General features: G+C 36.8%; 2 protein-coding genes and 1 long non-coding RNA gene across 3 annotated transcripts; all 3 read left to right on the top strand.

Moving 5' to 3' along the window:
• The first annotated feature begins 799 nt into the window (after nt 1–799).
• LOC144424336 (uncharacterized) lies at nt 800–1,437 on the top strand. The gene is made up of 3 exons (XR_013476634.1): nt 800–1,013; nt 1,112–1,185; nt 1,304–1,437. It is a non-coding gene; the product is annotated as an uncharacterized LOC144424336 (long non-coding RNA).
• Nucleotides 1,438–1,479: 42 nt separating this feature from the next.
• LOC144424490 (uncharacterized) lies at nt 1,480–3,187 on the top strand. The gene is made up of 3 exons (XM_078113846.1): nt 1,480–1,513; nt 2,031–2,227; nt 2,951–3,187. The coding sequence occupies exons 1-3, from the start codon at nt 1,480–1,482 to the stop codon at nt 3,185–3,187; spliced, it is 468 nt and encodes a 155-aa protein (XP_077969972.1).
• Nucleotides 3,188–11,408: 8,221 nt separating this feature from the next.
• On the top strand, nt 11,409–14,369 carry LOC144424595 (uncharacterized). Its single transcript, XM_078114031.1, has 5 exons — nt 11,409–11,763; nt 11,862–11,935; nt 12,054–12,263; nt 12,801–12,997; nt 13,721–14,369. The coding sequence occupies exons 2-5, from the start codon at nt 11,932–11,934 to the stop codon at nt 13,958–13,960; spliced, it is 651 nt and encodes a 216-aa protein (XP_077970157.1). The 5' UTR covers nt 11,409–11,763; nt 11,862–11,931; the 3' UTR covers nt 13,961–14,369.
• Nucleotides 14,370–16,559: the final 2,190 nt, after the last annotated feature.

Genomic DNA, 16,559 nt, shown 5'->3' on the forward strand with positions numbered 1-16,559 from the left:
TATTCCAGCCGTGCCCATGTCTTTAGATTCCTAATAGGATTCGCCAGAATATTGCAATAATTTAAAATCCCTTCACCGTGACTGGGGGTGGGTGTAAAAAAATATTTAAAAAAACATTTAACTAACTTTTCCAACCATCCTTATGTTCTTCAATTCCTAACAGGACCTCTCAGAGGCCTGTAATAAGTCAAAATCACTGGGTCGTGACTGTGGGGTAGGAGAAAAAAAATCCTTAAAAAATTTCAAATAACTTTTCCAACTATTTCTATGTACTAAATTTCTTAATATCCTCATTCCGAGCCGCACAACATTCCAAAGTCAATGGAGCGTAACGCGTAGGTTAAAATACCAATTTTCCGGTTGTGCAATATTCAATAAACTGTTCTTATTGGTAATTAAGCAACGCGTTGCCCAAAAACGTTTTTGACTCGCTCTCTCTGGCTCGATCGTTCTGAAAAATATTCTTAGTTAGTTAGGTCTAAACCCCTCAATTTTTGTCCGGATCGGCACGCCAGTTTTCAAGGAAACGCACGTCAAATAAAATGGCCGATTGACGGCTTGAACTGCCAGTAAATCAGATCGTGAATTTGTTTCATTCTCGTTATCTATAACAAGACATAAAAGTGAAACTAATTAGTATGATCATAAATCATCGAGGACTATTTGAAAAAGAAGTATAGTCAAGAATAATTTTGAAATATTTTTAAAATTCTCTAATAAATCTCTTTCACTTTGGAATAATAAACTAGTAATTTGGAAGATACGAGAGATCTATTGAGTATACTTATTATCCTCAATCTTAGTTATGTTTCACTTTTATAATATAACTTGGTATTATTATTGGCTCTACGTCGAGACGCACAATGTGTGAGGCCATTGCGATTGAGATCTAGTTAGTATCAGTTAGACATACAAATTTGAAAGATTGTAGTTTTTTATATTTCCATATATCGGCCCCGGTGACTAGGCTGAAAACATTTACAATCGGAATTTTTGTAAATTCAAAAAATCAGGTATAATAAAAATTTCATTTTTTGTTTAAATATAGAAATCCGTTTATAAATCATAATTTTACGTTTTTTTATGTTTTATAATTGTAAATTAATTTTAGGTCGAACACAAGAAACAAAGGAACACAATTTGGCAAATAGACTTGTTCAGAAACAAAGACATACAATATAATGGGTAATATTGTGATGTTGGTATTTACCTATCATGTTTTCGATTACATCATATTAAATGCGGAATAGGTATAAAGTGTATCAAATGTACATTTTAAATATTTGGTATGTTTTATTTGAAGGAAATACCAGAAGAAATGTTATCATTTCGTTGATAGCAGTTGTTCTTATAATCAGCGGCATTTTAGTTGCGATTGTAACAAATATGAACACTTTTTCTTCTACTATCACCACTACCACTCCGACTACAACTCCGACGAATACTACTGCCGCTTCAACAACTACTGAGAATGTCCAGATGTTAACAGAAACAAAGACCACAACTGATCCAGGTTGGCTATAAATACCTGAAAACGAAAAGTGGCATAATTTAAAAAAAAAAGGGTAACAAGGTCCCGGTTTCAAACTCTTACTTAACTTGAATTGCATGTGCATGCGAATGATATATTTATAATCAATCGAAACAAGTCACTGAAGCAGTCTATAATTAGTATCAGAGACATCTAATTAATCTATTAATTCAAAAAAATGTTCACGTCGGGATGATATGTGATGGAGGGAATGCATAATATACAACTATCCTATAGTGACAAATAATATATTGGACTTCTGTGCGCTTCTACAAATATTCTATCATTGAATAAACGAACGTTTTTTGATTGGCAGTAAACGCGCTATTTACTATAACAATTCGGGTTCAAAATGAATTACGATTGCACCTATTGTTTAAATATCTCGGATATGTTTCATTGACTGAACAAGTTATATTTAACCTCTCTGTTTTTACTCATTTCCAAAAATTTTGAGCTTGAACAGAATAAACTTGATCGATCTTAACTTATTATGCAGGTCCGGTTTGTTACTGGATTGAAATCGATAAATCAAAAAGCATGAATTATGATAAAGCGGTTGACGCCTGTTTGAAAAAGAATGGATTTATTGGTTCTCCGAAGGATGAAAATGCTCTTAACGCATTTATGGACTATGTGAGGCCGGAACTAGGAAACCGTAGAAGAATATGGACAAGTTTACAGATTGATCCTGAGGTAATTAACTGTCTTAGAAAATACTAAATCAAAACATTTGAGTTCAAAAAGGTTTGTATATGTTTTTACATGTGTTGATTGAACAATTCGAAAAAATTAGCAATAACTGTTGCTAGAGGCTGGTAGAGGCTAACCATAAGCAACGAAATATTTTGTAGTTATATTTTTTAAACAAGAGAATGATGCTTAAATATATAGATACGAATGCCAAAGCGAAGCATTAGCCTACCTTACCTTTTACCGAAACCTTACGTAGTCTACTGTACGGTACGATGGAAAAAACTTACGCGTTTCGCGTAGCATGAGAGAGGTCGCTGAACCGTTACAAATGATTTTTTTAATTTCGAAGAAGTCTTCACACAAATTTCGGACGGAAAATCGAATCACATAGACTCTTAAAGCACACAGGAAGTTTAAAAATAAATTAAGTAGTAGATCTCAAGCGAAAAATACGTTCTTAAACCACTAAAATTTCGAAGCAATTGGTCTAGTAGTAGATGAGGAAAGCAGTTTTTTCATAAAAAGAAGAAAAATATCAACGAAAACAACAAACAACCTCATAATAACAAAACGATCCATAGATACACTAGAATGAGTTTAATAAAATATTGCTTTTATCCCCCCCAGTCGAATTCTCCCAGCAATTCCAACCTTTGAGCTAACTTATTAATATTGCTTTAATTAAACCATGCTATCTCTCAAATTTAATTAACTTATTTTTAGACGAATGTGATATCACCTGAGGGTGCATACACCAAATGGTCGAAAGGGAAACCCAGGGGGTCTCCGTTCGTAACTTTTACCGGAGTTATGCTGATGGTACATGTAGACGAGACAACAGACAAGAACGGGATGGCAAATTGGACCCTTGGATCACTAGCATACGGAGTTGTATGCCAGACTTATCTAAATGACGAAAAAAGGTTAACCGATGTTGATTACCTCGATGGATCATGTTAAAATGATTTTATTCAGAGATTAAAACGATTATTACGTATATGATTTTTTTCGCATATTCGCCAATCCCGTGATACTTCTTATCTGTCAATTCTCATAAATTTGTAGATGTATAAACTGGCGTTTCAATTGTAAAACAATGTCATCACTCCAATATAATTGACATAAGTCAACTGCAAAAGAACTGACAATCAGAATCGGTTAGATTTGCCCAAATTGCCAGCCAATGAACTCATTTTATTTTGGAAAACGATGCATGTTGTATATCTCAACGATGTGTTGACAAAATCATTAAGTTTGCATCTTGAACGCCATAATAATTACATGCATACAAAATTCAAAAAAAATCGATACTGACAGTTTCCTTATGAAAGTGTGACATACTTTGTATTCGAATAAAATTTCTACTTCATCTAGTGTCGTATTGAGAAAATCATTGGGGGTTTTTAGGTGAAAGTGAACATATCAGTTTTGCGATGAAAAAAAAAAAGATACCGAAGCCGGCCTGTATGGTGGAGAAAGAATGAACTAGTTTATGTTTCTGTAATCTGCAGACGATCGTTGTTAATTTATATTTCTGCCGCATAACCAGAACATCCAAGGTATTAAGGAGAATGATCTCACAGTCTGAGACATATATATTATTCAAGAGGTAGTCGCTTGATGATTTATAGAAGATAGAACTTTGAAAATGCAAAGACAGCAAGACAGCTTTGGGTAGTTCAATTATTGGACATTTGCGAGTATACAAAATATCTTCGTCCATACGCTTCTTTTGGATGCATTTGGTCTCTTAAGAGTAAATGAATAGTCCGGTAAGATGACATATAAGAGAAGTGGTATTCACGTCAATTGAAATGGCCGATTGAATAAATTTAAAATATTATTAAGATTTCTTATATAACTGTTTCACTTTGGAATAATAAACTAGCAATTTTGCGACGACGCGAGATATATTGGTTTACCCACATTGACATAGAAGAGTACACTTTACATACTGATCCAACATTTTTGTATATGCGTTTTTACAATTGAGTATAGCTATTATCCCCAATTTTAGTCGTGTTCCACATTTATAATATAATTTGGCAGTGGCGGCGCGTGGTCATTTTGACAACCGGGGCAAGCTACTGCGGGACCAAGTCACCCCCATCTACGGGGACAGGATGAGCGCTGTAAGTTCTCCCATCATTTTATGAGTATAAAAATCATTCCATCGGTAACAACCAATCGGCAAAAGCGACAATTTTTAACGATAAGAAAGTGTCTTTAAAACCGGTACAAGTCAAGGGATTAATAAATATAGACATAGTTTATTTTGAAACCTCTTTCAAAAGGAAAGGCAATATTTACCCAGATAAATACAATGACATATTAACAGAAATTTCGGGAAAGCAGACAAAACCTAAAATAAGGTTTAAAACGTTACTATGAAGAAAGGAAAGATATTGCAAAGATAAGGACATGCGTCGCTCACTCATAGATATATATGCTGCTAGACTTCTACTGCTTGAACATATATGCAACACGCCGCGGTTTCTTGGAAGCAATATGCTCAATAACGCGCTGATTAAAGTCATGCATCCCAGAAATAACGTCTATGTGAATGGATAAAACAGCCAAGGAATTTAATCTATCTTGCTTCATTGTGTTTCTAAGATACGTTTTAATACGCTTCAGCGTGCTGAATGTTCGCTGTGCGTCGGCGGAAGAAATAGGCGTCGTCAAAATGATGTCCAGAAATTTTGCAGACGCCGCAAAGGTAGTTACTAGAGTGTTATCTATGAGGAACCCATAGAGCGCGCAAGTTGATGTGATGTTCAAAAAAGTTTGATTGGTGTATATACATCGCAATTCATTTTCCAATTTACCCACGTTTATCATGGGGTTAAATTTGGAGACAGTAGCCAACAAATGGATGGGAAATTGACGTGCAAATTTTAAAAATTTTTGGGGTTCATCAAAGAGAACGCGGCAAGGTGTTCAGTGCGCATCGCCTTTTGATTCACCAGAATATCACAGCATTCCTTTGCAGACAAAATCAAACGCTGCGTTGTTTACCCGCGGCGTAAAGAAGCACTCCATGTGTCGTCGTATTTTATTGTTTCCCGGATACGAGAAACAGCATCGCAGAAGTCTGAAATACACGACTGCACAGACGCTCCATCCATTAGCCTTGACTGCAATGCGCCGTATAATACATCCACGTGATAGAATATTGTGGAGACAAAAGCGAGAAAAAATGAAAACTCACCATCTTCTAGCAGACGCTTTAGACCTGCCGCCTCCCTCACAGAGCGTTCGTCCCAAACCGGAGAGCTCTGAATGCCATTGAAACACTCAATGAGCTCAGACCTAATTTCGGACACGCCCTACACCACGCGTGATTGGAAGTTCCAACGTGTTGGTGCACAAGCTGGGAGAGAGCGGCTACATATCTGGCGAAGGAGGTCAGAGCGCTTCGGCGAAACGGAAAAAAATGAAGAAAACCCCGAAACATTTGCAAAAAATATACGGACGAGAGGGGTATCAAGACACATATTTTTAATAACGAGGTTAAATTGGTGTGCATAACAATGTAAAAAATGCGCATGAGGAAAATCTTCTTTTATATAAACTTGAACACCGTGTTTTGACCCACTCATGACTGCCGCGCCGTCATAAGTTTGAGCTATCAATTTTGACTTCGCGTTGTAAGGCTGTAACACTTCTTTCAGTACAGCCGATATCCCGCAAGCCGTGCGATCAACGATTGGTACAAAGCTGTGAAATCTCTCGTTAGGTTTACCATCTTTCACAACCGAAAAATCACAGCCAGTTGGGAAACGCACGTGATGTCAGTTGTCTCGTCAGATTGAATCGAAAGGAACTGGCAATTCTCAATTTCCAGAGCCAAATGTTGTAAATAAATTTTATACATTGAGTCGAGCAAATCATTTTGGATATCCTTAGATGTCCCTTTCGAAACAGTTGCGGCATCAAGATGATCTCTCAATACTGTATCTAGGGATGCGGTGTATTCCACCATATCCAAAAATACCCCTCTATTAGAAGAGTCAGCCCGTTCATCGTGCCCACGGAGGGACAGCTCGTGACAACCAATGAACTTCAAAACATCTATCAATCGACCGAGAACATGGCGGTTTTTCTCGACGTTTTGGTTGTGCGAACGAATAGAAACCGCGCGTCCTTCATCCAACTGTGCTGCAATATTAACATTTCCGAATGTTCGGTATTTTACTCCATTGTCCAGATGCTCCATAGAAGATTGATGATCCCTGGCACGCTCGGAAAGATGTTTAAGATCTCTAAAACCAAATTTATACCAACGTGAGTCACGGGGGTAGCAAAAAGTAGGCAATAAAATAAAAACAAAAAAGTGCATTTTTGTCCTCGCTGTAACACAACCATTCGTGTTTTTTATACCAAGTTCCTGCGCAGAATGTACGCCGACGCTTTCCTCCGTCATGGGGTTGTTCCAGTGAACAATTTTTTGACTGCTAAGGCCCAAGACGTTGTACCTCTAATTTTTGTTCCAGCGGCAGCTGCGAAAACGGAGTGCGAAGTAGTGCATCAACCTTATTCATTATGAGGTCTAAGGCTAAGAAATGCGAAGTCGGAAAGAAGTGAGGAGCAAATGGCAAAGCACTAAAGGTCTCTAACTGATTCAAATAGCGAAACAAGCGACAAAAACGAAAGCGAGGAAACTATCATCTCTTCAAGCAACCAACGAACGAGAAGGAATGCGTGAATATGTCAACACGTTGTTGTAAGAAACGTCGGCATTGTGTCGTCATAATTTCGGGGCTAGCCCCGATCGGCCCCGATGATTTAGTAAAAGAAACAGAAAACAAACGAGACAGACGCGGCGAGTGGAAGATAAAAGAGAGAATACGATATACAATGAGCAATCGGGGCAAAATCGGCGTCGTCCCGTCGACGTTCGGCGAAGGCTTTGCGAGCGAAAAATGAACCATGTCGGGAGAATATGCTAGTGTAGACAGTCTGTGCAACGGATATTGAGGTATTTTTCAAATATTTTTTATTATACCGAAAAAACAACCGGGGCATTGCCCCGGTTGGCCCTATTGACGCGCCGCCACTGTAATTTGGTATTATTATTATTGGCGCTACGTCGATTTGCCCAATGTGCGAGGCTATTGCAGTTGAGATCTAGCTAGTATCAGTTAGACATCAGAGCGTGCCTGAGAAATAGCGATCTTTGCAGCATGATATTTTGTTAGTATGTCGTCACGCTTGATTACTTATCGATCTTAAGATCGGTAAGTATGTTCATGGTATTTGTCTGCTTGTCTGTTAGATGAACGCGATATCTCAAGAAGGCGAGGTTGAATCTGCTCCAAATTTTGCATGTGCATTTATCACATCTCGTAGCAGAAGCCTATTGATTTTGGATGAATTATGTTGTATAATTAGTGAGTTATTAATTAATTAGTGATGGGACACGCGGTGTCACTATAGAGCCATGATTGGAAGCCACAGTTTCGATTGATAAGTCTTCGGTCTCCAACCGATGTTCTCGTTTTATTGATTGCTAACTGCACAACAAGAATTAGATCTGCCGCTCATACTGATTGTCTATGTTCATTCTCAATGCCATCACACAGAAGTATGAAAGTATTTTTGTATGTACTGTATATATTATATATATTGTGTATATATATTTTGATGTAATGTGACATGGAACGATTACAAGAACAATGTTTGTTTTATGCGAAGATCTGCATTTAGGCATATTTCATGTTTTCGTGCATGTAAACTCAAACCGTTTATACAGACCGGTTTTGATAAGGGCTGTAGTCTAACATAGCACCACAATCTTGTGATTTTTTACCCTCGAGGTAATTATCACATTTTACCATAACAAAATTCTGGTTTATCTTTTTTCGTATCGACTGTTGATGAAAAGTAAGATCATGTATTTTGACCAATAAGAGGCTGTGGGCGTGTAGATGAAACCTTAGATCAGGGTCGTCCGATCTTTTTGGCCAAAGGGCCACATGTAATTTACTAATAAGTGCGTGGCCCACTTAACATTGTAGTGATGTTTTAGTTTTGCTACACTGACTACAGGTTTATAAAAATAAAAAAAAATACCCTCACGCCAAACTTTCACAGTTATTAGAACAATAAAACTGTTGTTTCCCAACCATTGATGGGGCGCCATCAGTGGTTATTCCCAAAAGTTTCGCAAAAAACAAGTCAAGACGCTTGATCATTTCCATCACAGCTCCCAACAAATAAATGTCCATAGTCGTGCCACTAATTGGGACAATGACTGTGAACTCTTCAGGAATTTCAAAATCATCATTAACCCCACGCATGAAGAGCAGTAGACTTAATGCCAGTATTTTCGTTAAGCGCCGAGGGATACGATGAAAACTTTCCCGCTTTTGCAATTGAAGCTTCTGCTATAGATTTCCCAAGCTCTTCAACACGACGAGAATCGTCTGTATTGACAGGCTTATATTTGCAAACGACTCTTTTATTTCCGGACATCAATACTCAATTTTTTTTATTTAATTCCGACAAATACAGCGCGGGCCACTCGAAATGTTTGCGCGGGCCACATATGGCCCGCGGGTCACGGGTTAGACGACCCTGCCTTAGATTATATCGGAGGGCAAATAACAGTACATCACATATGCGTTAAGTATTTCACGTTTTTGCTCAGAATTAAGTTCTGGAAACGTCGTTTACAACTCAGTAATGCGATAAATGAAAACACTATTTCACATGACTTACATTCACGGTTTTCGTCATAACGGGGCCCTTGCAAGATCTAGAAAAAATCGCGCCTGCGGCGTTACCCGCAAGGAGGAAGGTAAAGAAATATTTTGAGGGAAGTAGAAGCGGACGCTCGTTAGGAGGGGTCGATAGATGCACGCGGGTTGTTGCGCCGGACGAAAGGCGGTAATTCGTCCGGTTTGCTGCCCCCGACCCATTTAGACCCCTGAGTAATTTGGATAACACATCATAAACCAGTAACTCCTAATGGACGTCGAGTTTCATCAATGTCCGGGTCCGTAATCACTCAACCGTGGCGACATTTTTTGTGATAAACTTGATCTCAATTGCTTCGTATAACTTAAATATGGCATCCATACCTATTACCATTCCGAGATATTACCTGGAATCACTGAAGCGTGGCTGGGGGTACGAGAAAAAAATGCATTTAAATAAATATTTTAAACGTGCCCATGTCTTTAGATTCTTAATAAGATTCGCCAGAAGATTGCAATAATTTAAAATCCCTATACCGTGACTGGGGGTGGATGTAAAAAAATATTTAAAAAAAAACATTGACCTAACCTTTCCAACCATCCTTATGTTCTTCAATTCCTAACAGGACCTCTCAGAGGCCTGTGAAAAGTCAAAATCACTGGGTCGTGACCGGGGGTAGGAAAAAAAAAATCCTCAAAAAATTTCAAATAACTTTTCCAACTATTTTCATGTACTATATTTTTTAATATCCTCATTCCGAGCCGCACAACATTCCAAAGTCACTGGAGCGTAACGGGGAGGGGAAAATACCAAATTTCCGGTCATTAAATATTCAATAAATTGTTCTTATCGGTAATTAGGCAACGCATTGCCGAAAATCGTTTTGACTCGTCTTCTCTGGCTCGATCGTTCTGAAAAATATTCTTAGTTAGTTTGGATTAGTTAGATCTAAACCCCGACCCTCATGTCAATTTTTGTCCGGATCGGCACGCCAGTTTTCAAGGAAACGCACGTCAAATAAAATGACCGATTGACGGCTTGAACTGCCAGTAATTCAGACAGTGAACTTGTTTCATTCCCGATATCTATAACAAGACATAAAAGTGAAACTAATTAGCATGATCATAAATCATCGAGGACTATTTGAAAAAGTAGTATAGTCAAGAATAATTTTGAAATATTTTCAAAATTCTCTAATACACATCTCTTTCACTTTGGAATAATAAACTAGCAATTTGGAAGATACGAGAGATCTATTGAGTATACATATTATCCTCAATCTTAGTTATGTTTCACTTTTATAATATAACTTGGTATTATTATTGGCTCCACGTCGAGTCGCACAATGTGTGATACTATTGCGATTGAGATCTAGCTAGTATCAGTTAGACCAGGGGTCACCAACCTTTTCGAAGCCGAGGGCTAATTTTTGGGTACAGATTAGGCTGCGGGCTACCAGTTCAATGTACCTTCTAAAAAGTCAGTTGCTGGACTAAGCTTCAATTATTGATATAATTACTGGTATTTAGTGAAGTATAGACACTAATAAACTTTAGGATTCTTCAGGAAATCAAACGCATATCACAACGTTGCAAATAAATTTCTATCAATAACACTTGTATTTCAGAACTGAGTGTTTTTAAATTGATTTTCAACACTCTGCACAAGTCTAAGATAAAATGGACTTAACAGTTGTACTATCAAATGTTGCAGAGTATTATACTCCGACGTGTAACTTGACCCTGTAACTCTGAGCGAGTCTTGCAGATTTCCATCAGTGAGGCGTGTTCCATGTTTGTTCCTGGTAGAGTGAGTCATGGTCCATCGTGTTAAGCGTTAGGTTCGCAGGTTCGAATCCCATGCGGGGATAGTTATGTGCGAAAGGATTGATGGACTCCTCGCCGCCGTAGAGTGGTTCACGTAACCGCTGGTCGGCTAAGGCTTCCTTCGCCATCAAGTACAGGCTTTCGGAAACAAACAACTAACTAAACCCATACCCGACATGGTAACCGGCGAAAAGCAGTGGTTTGTCATATGGTTAAGCCGTCCTATCGGCAATCTTCTCCCCCGGGATAAAAATGTGAATCTCCTCCTATCCTGAGTTTATGTCAAGAATGTTGATTCGAAAATACAGGTTGAAACAAACGATGGTCTCGTAAAATAGGATTGCTGTATGATTTGAATCGCGAGCTTTTTCTGTCCGTACCGTGCTGACCAGCGGGTAGTTAGCGCGGAAGTTTACGTGACAAGATGTGAAATATCCCTCCGCTTTGCCGTCGCTAATATCGCCCCACTAATGAGACACACGAAGGCTGTTTTTATGGTGGTAAAAATATATCCACTTCCCATTCATCGTGAAAATGATGGATTTTTCTTTGGAATCAGTAATTGTATTATTACTGCTCCGCTAATCAACGGACAAGAAAAAGCGCGGGTTTGTGGAAAGTGATCTCAGTGTGATGTCATAATTGGAAGAGTGTTAATTGACCCGTCACATTACTGAGGTCAAATAGAAATAAGATTGATGGTTACAAAATTAATATAGTGTCATTTCTAGTTCCCATATAAGTGTGATTCATACTAAAATTGCAGGACAAAATTTAATTGATGTAGCTTACTTATAATAGCCGTTATTAAGCTTAGTTTGGAACAGACCTGTGGGCGACTCATATGGTCTTCGCGGGCGACTTGGTGCCCGCGGGCAACGCGTTGGTGACCCCTGAGTTAGACATACAAATTTGAAAGATTGTAGTTTTTTATATTTCCATATATCGGCCCCGGTGACTAGGCTGAAAACATTTACAATCGGAATTTTTGTAAATTCAAAAAATCAGGTATAATAAAAATTTCATTTTTTGTTTAAATATAGAAATCCGTTTATAAATCATAATTTTACGTTTTTTTATGTTTTATAATTGTAAATTAATTTTAGGTCGAACACAAGAAACAAAGGAACACAATTTGGCAAATAGACCTGTTCAGAAACAAAGACATACAATATAATGGGTAATATTGTGATGTTGGTATTTACCTATCATGTTTACGATTACATCATATTAAATGCGGAATAGGTATAAAGTGTGTCAAATGTACATTTTAAATGTTTGGTATGTTTTATTTGAAGGAAATACCAGAAGAAATGTTATCATTTCGTTGATAGCAGTTGTTCTTATAATCAGCGGCATTTTAGTTGCGATTGTAACAAATATGAACACTTTTTCTTCTACTATCACCACTACAACTCCGACTACAAATCCGACGAATACTACTGCCGCTTCAACAACTACTGAGAATATCCAGATGTTAACAGAAAAAAAGACCACAACTGATCCAGGTTGGCTATAAATACCTGAAAACGAAAAGTGGCATAATTTAAAAAAAAAAGGGTAACTAGGTCCCGGTTTCAAACTCTTACTTAACAGACGGGTGCAAAATGCACTTGAATTGCATGTGCATGCGAATGATATATTTATAATCAATCGAAACAAGTCACTGAAGCAGTCTATAATTAGTATCAGAGACATCTAATTAATCTATTAATTCAAAAAAATGTTCACGTCGGGATGATATGTGATGGAGGGAATGCATAATATACAACTATCCTATAGTGACAAATAATATATTGGACTTCTGTGCGCTTCTACAAATATTCTATCATTGAATAAACGAACGTTTTTTGATTGGTAGTAAACGCGCTATTTACTATAACAATTCGGGTTCAAAATGAATTACGATTGCACCTATTGTTTAAATATCTCGGATATGTTTCATTGACTGAACAAGTTATATTTAAACCTCTCTGTTTTTACTCATTTCCAAAAATTTTGAGCTTGAACAGAATAAACTTGATCGATCTGAACTTATTATGCAGGTCCGGTTTGTTACTGGATTGAAATCGATAAATCAAAAAGCATGAATTATGATAAAGCGGTTGACGCCTGTTTGAAAAAGAATGGATTTATTGGTTCTCCGAAGGATGAAAATGCTCTTAACGCATTTATGGACTATGTGAGGCCGGAAATAGGATACCGTAGAAGAATATGGACAAGTTTACAGATTGATCCTGAGGTAATTAACTGTCTTAGAAAATACTAAATCAAAACATTTGAGTTCAAAAAGGTTTGTATATGTTTTTACATGTGTTGATTGAACAATTCGAAAAAATTAGCAATAACTGTTGCTAGAGGCTGGTAGAGGCTAACCATAAGCAACGAAATATTTTGTAGTTATATTTTTTAAACAAGAGAATAATGCTTAAATATATAGATACGAATGCCAAAGCGAAGCATTAGCCTACCTTACCTTTTACAGAAACCTTACGTAGTCTACTGTACGGTACGATGGAAAAAACTTACGCGTTTCGCGTAGCATGAGAGAGGTCGCTGAACCGCTACAAATGATTTTTTTAATTTTGAAGAAGTCATCACACAAATTTCGGACGGAAAATCGAATCACATAGACTCCTAAAGCACACAGGAAGTGTAAAAATAAATTAAGTAGTAGATCTCAAGCGAAAAATACGTTCTTAAACCACTAAAATTTCGAAGCAAATGGTCTAGTAGTAGATGAGGAAAGCAGTTTTTTCATAAAAAGAAGAAAAATATCAGCGAAAACAAAAAACAACCTCATAATAACAAAACGATCCATAGATATACTAGAATGAGTTTAATAAAATATTGCTTTTATCCCCCCCAATCGAATTCTCCCAGCAATTCCAACCTTTGAGCTAACTTATTAATATTGCTTTAATTAAACCATGCTATCTCTCAAATTTAATTAACTTATTTTTAGACGAATGTGATATCACCTGAGGGTGCATACACCAAATGGTCAAAAAGGCAAGCCTACCTAGGGTCTCCGTTCGTAACTTTTACCGGAGTTATGCTGATGGTACATGTAGACGAGACAACAGACAAGAACGGGATGGCAAATTGGTCCGTTACATCACTAGCATACGGAGTTGTATGTCAGACTTATCTAAATGACAAAAAAAGGCCAACCGATGTTGATTACCTCGATGGATCATGTTAAAATGATTTTATTCAGAGATTAAAACGATTATTACGTATATGATTTTTTTCTTATATTCGCCAATCCCGTGATACTTCTTATCTGTCAATTTCTCATAAATTGTAGATGTATAAACTGGCGTTTCACTTGTAGAACAATGCCAATATAATTGACATAAGTCATCTGCAAAAGAACTGACAATAAAAATCGGTTAGATTTGCCCAAATTGCCAATGTTTTGGAGCAAGCCAATAAACTCATTTTATTTTGGAAAACGATGCATGTTGTATATCTCAACGATGTGTTGACAAAATCATTAAGTTTGCATCTTGAACGCCATAATAATTACATACATACAAAATTCAAAAAAAATCGATACTGACAGTTTCCTTATGAAAGTGTGACATACTTTGTATTCGAATAAAATTTCTACTTCATCTAGTGTCGTATTGAGAAAACCATTGCGGGATTTTAGGTGAAAGTGCACATATCAGTTCTGCGATAAAAAAAAAAGATACCGAAACCGGCCTGTATGGTGGAGAAAGAATGAACTAGTTTATGTTTCTGTAATCTGCAGACGATCGTTGTTAATTTATATTTCTGCCGCATAACCAGAACATCCAAGGTATTAAGGAGAATGATCTCACAGTCTGAGACATATATCTTATTCAAGAGGTAGTCGCTTGATGATTTATACAAGATAGAACTTTGAAAATGCAAAGACAACAAGACAGTTTTGGGTAGTTCAATTATTGGACATTTGCAGAGTATACAAAATATCTTCGTTCATACGCTTCTTTTGGATGCATTTGGTCTCTTAAGAGTAAATGAATAGTCCGGTAAGATGACATAGAAGAGAAGTGGTAATCACGTCAATTAAAATGGCCGATTGACGGCTTGAACTGCCAGTATTTCAGACAGCAAACTTGTTTTATTCCCGATATTTATAACAAGACATAAAAATCAAACTATAGCATGGCCATCGAGGACTATTTGAAAAAGTAGCATAGCCAAGAATAAATTTGAAATATTATTAAAATTTCTTATATAACTGTTTTACTTTGGAATAATAAACTTTTAAAGCAATAACTTTTTAAAAAACTAAAAAAGCAATTTTGCGACGACTCGAGATATATTGGTTTACCCACATTGACATAGAAGAGTACACTTTACATAGTGATCCAACATTTTTGTATATGCGTTTTTACAATTGAGTATACCCATTATCCCCAATTTTAGTCGTGTTCCACATTTATAATATAATTTGGTATTATTATTATTGGCGCTACGTCGATTTGCCCAATGTGCGAGGCTATTGCAGTTGAGATCTAGCTAGTATCAGTTAGACATACATTTATTAGTTCTTTATCTTTTCACATATCGGCTCCGCTGACTGACCTGAAAATAATTACAATTAGAATTTTGTAAATTCAAAAAACCTGGTATGACATAATTTTTCCTTTTTTTGTAAATATAGCACTCCGATTATAAATACTTATAAATGGATTTTAGGTAGAATATGGGAAACAAACAGAGAAAAAGTATCTGAAGCGGTTGGGAAACAAAGAAACACAATAAAATGGGTAATAATATCATGTTGTTATTTACCTATCATGTTTACTACTACATCATATTGAATGCGGAATAAGTAAGTATAAAGTGTATCAAATGTACATTTCAAATCGTTGGTATGTTTTATTTGAAGGAAATACCAGAAGAAATGTTATCATTCCGTTGATTGCCTTTGTTGCTATAATCTGCGCCATTGTAGTCGCGGTTTTAACAAATATGAATACTTTTTCTTGTACTATCACCACTACAACTCCGACGAATACTACTGTCGCTTCAACAACTACTGAGACTACGCAGATGATAACAGAGAAGAAGACTACAAATGATCCAGGTTGGTTATAAAAATCCGAAAAAAAGGAGCGGCATAAATAATTTTTCAAACGATAATGTATCAGAGTCCCCGCTTGTCCATCTGTTACTTAATAGCCCGGTGCAAAATGCATTTGAAATGCATGTACATTCTTATGATATATTTACAATCAATCGAAACAATTCTCAAGCAGTCATGTAATTAGCATCAGAGACATCCAATTAATCTAATAATTCAATAGATGTGATTACCTCGGGATGGTATGTGATGGATATAATGCATATGCAGCTATCACAGTGGTTCTCGTACTTTTTGAAAACAAATTCCACGACGGACCCCTTGCAATTTTTTGATCCACTAAAACAAAACATTAAAGAATCACAACAGAAAATCAATGCTCCGTATAGTAAAACGAACAAAAGAATATAAAGCACAACTCTAAAGACATGTGTGACATTCAGTCTGTTTCGATATTTGGTAAACGTGCTGAAGGGAAGCGTAAGCTACAGCTTACAATGTGGAAGCGTGATCGAAACAGAAAGTGAAGTATCACTGTCTCCAGCAGTGATTGCGAAGCAGGAAAAGGCGTCAAATGTGTATTTTTCAAATTTAAGACTTATTTGTTGTATTATCAAGCTATTAGCCATATTACAGATTTGTTTCGCGGACCCTCCGAAAGTGCTTCACGGAACCACTAAACTATCCTATAGTGATAAATGATATGTAGGACTTCTGTGCG

This window comes from Styela clava, chromosome 6 (genome assembly GCF_964204865.1).
Source record: "Styela clava chromosome 6, kaStyClav1.hap1.2, whole genome shotgun sequence".
Classification (NCBI taxonomy): Eukaryota; Metazoa; Chordata; class Ascidiacea; order Stolidobranchia; family Styelidae; genus Styela; species Styela clava.

Coding starts and splice junctions, on each gene's coding strand:
- LOC144424595 (XM_078114031.1), top strand. Junction 12,264..12,800: donor AAAGACCACAACTGATCCAG/GTTGGCTATAAA, acceptor CTTATTATGCAG/GTCCGGTTTGTTACTGGATT. Junction 12,998..13,720: donor GTTTACAGATTGATCCTGAG/GTAATTAACTGT, acceptor ACTTATTTTTAG/ACGAATGTGATATCACCTGA.
- LOC144424490 (XM_078113846.1), top strand. CDS start 1,480: ATGTTAACAGAAACAAAGACCACAACTGATCCAG. Junction 1,514..2,030: donor AAAGACCACAACTGATCCAG/GTTGGCTATAAA, acceptor CTTATTATGCAG/GTCCGGTTTGTTACTGGATT. Junction 2,228..2,950: donor GTTTACAGATTGATCCTGAG/GTAATTAACTGT, acceptor ACTTATTTTTAG/ACGAATGTGATATCACCTGA.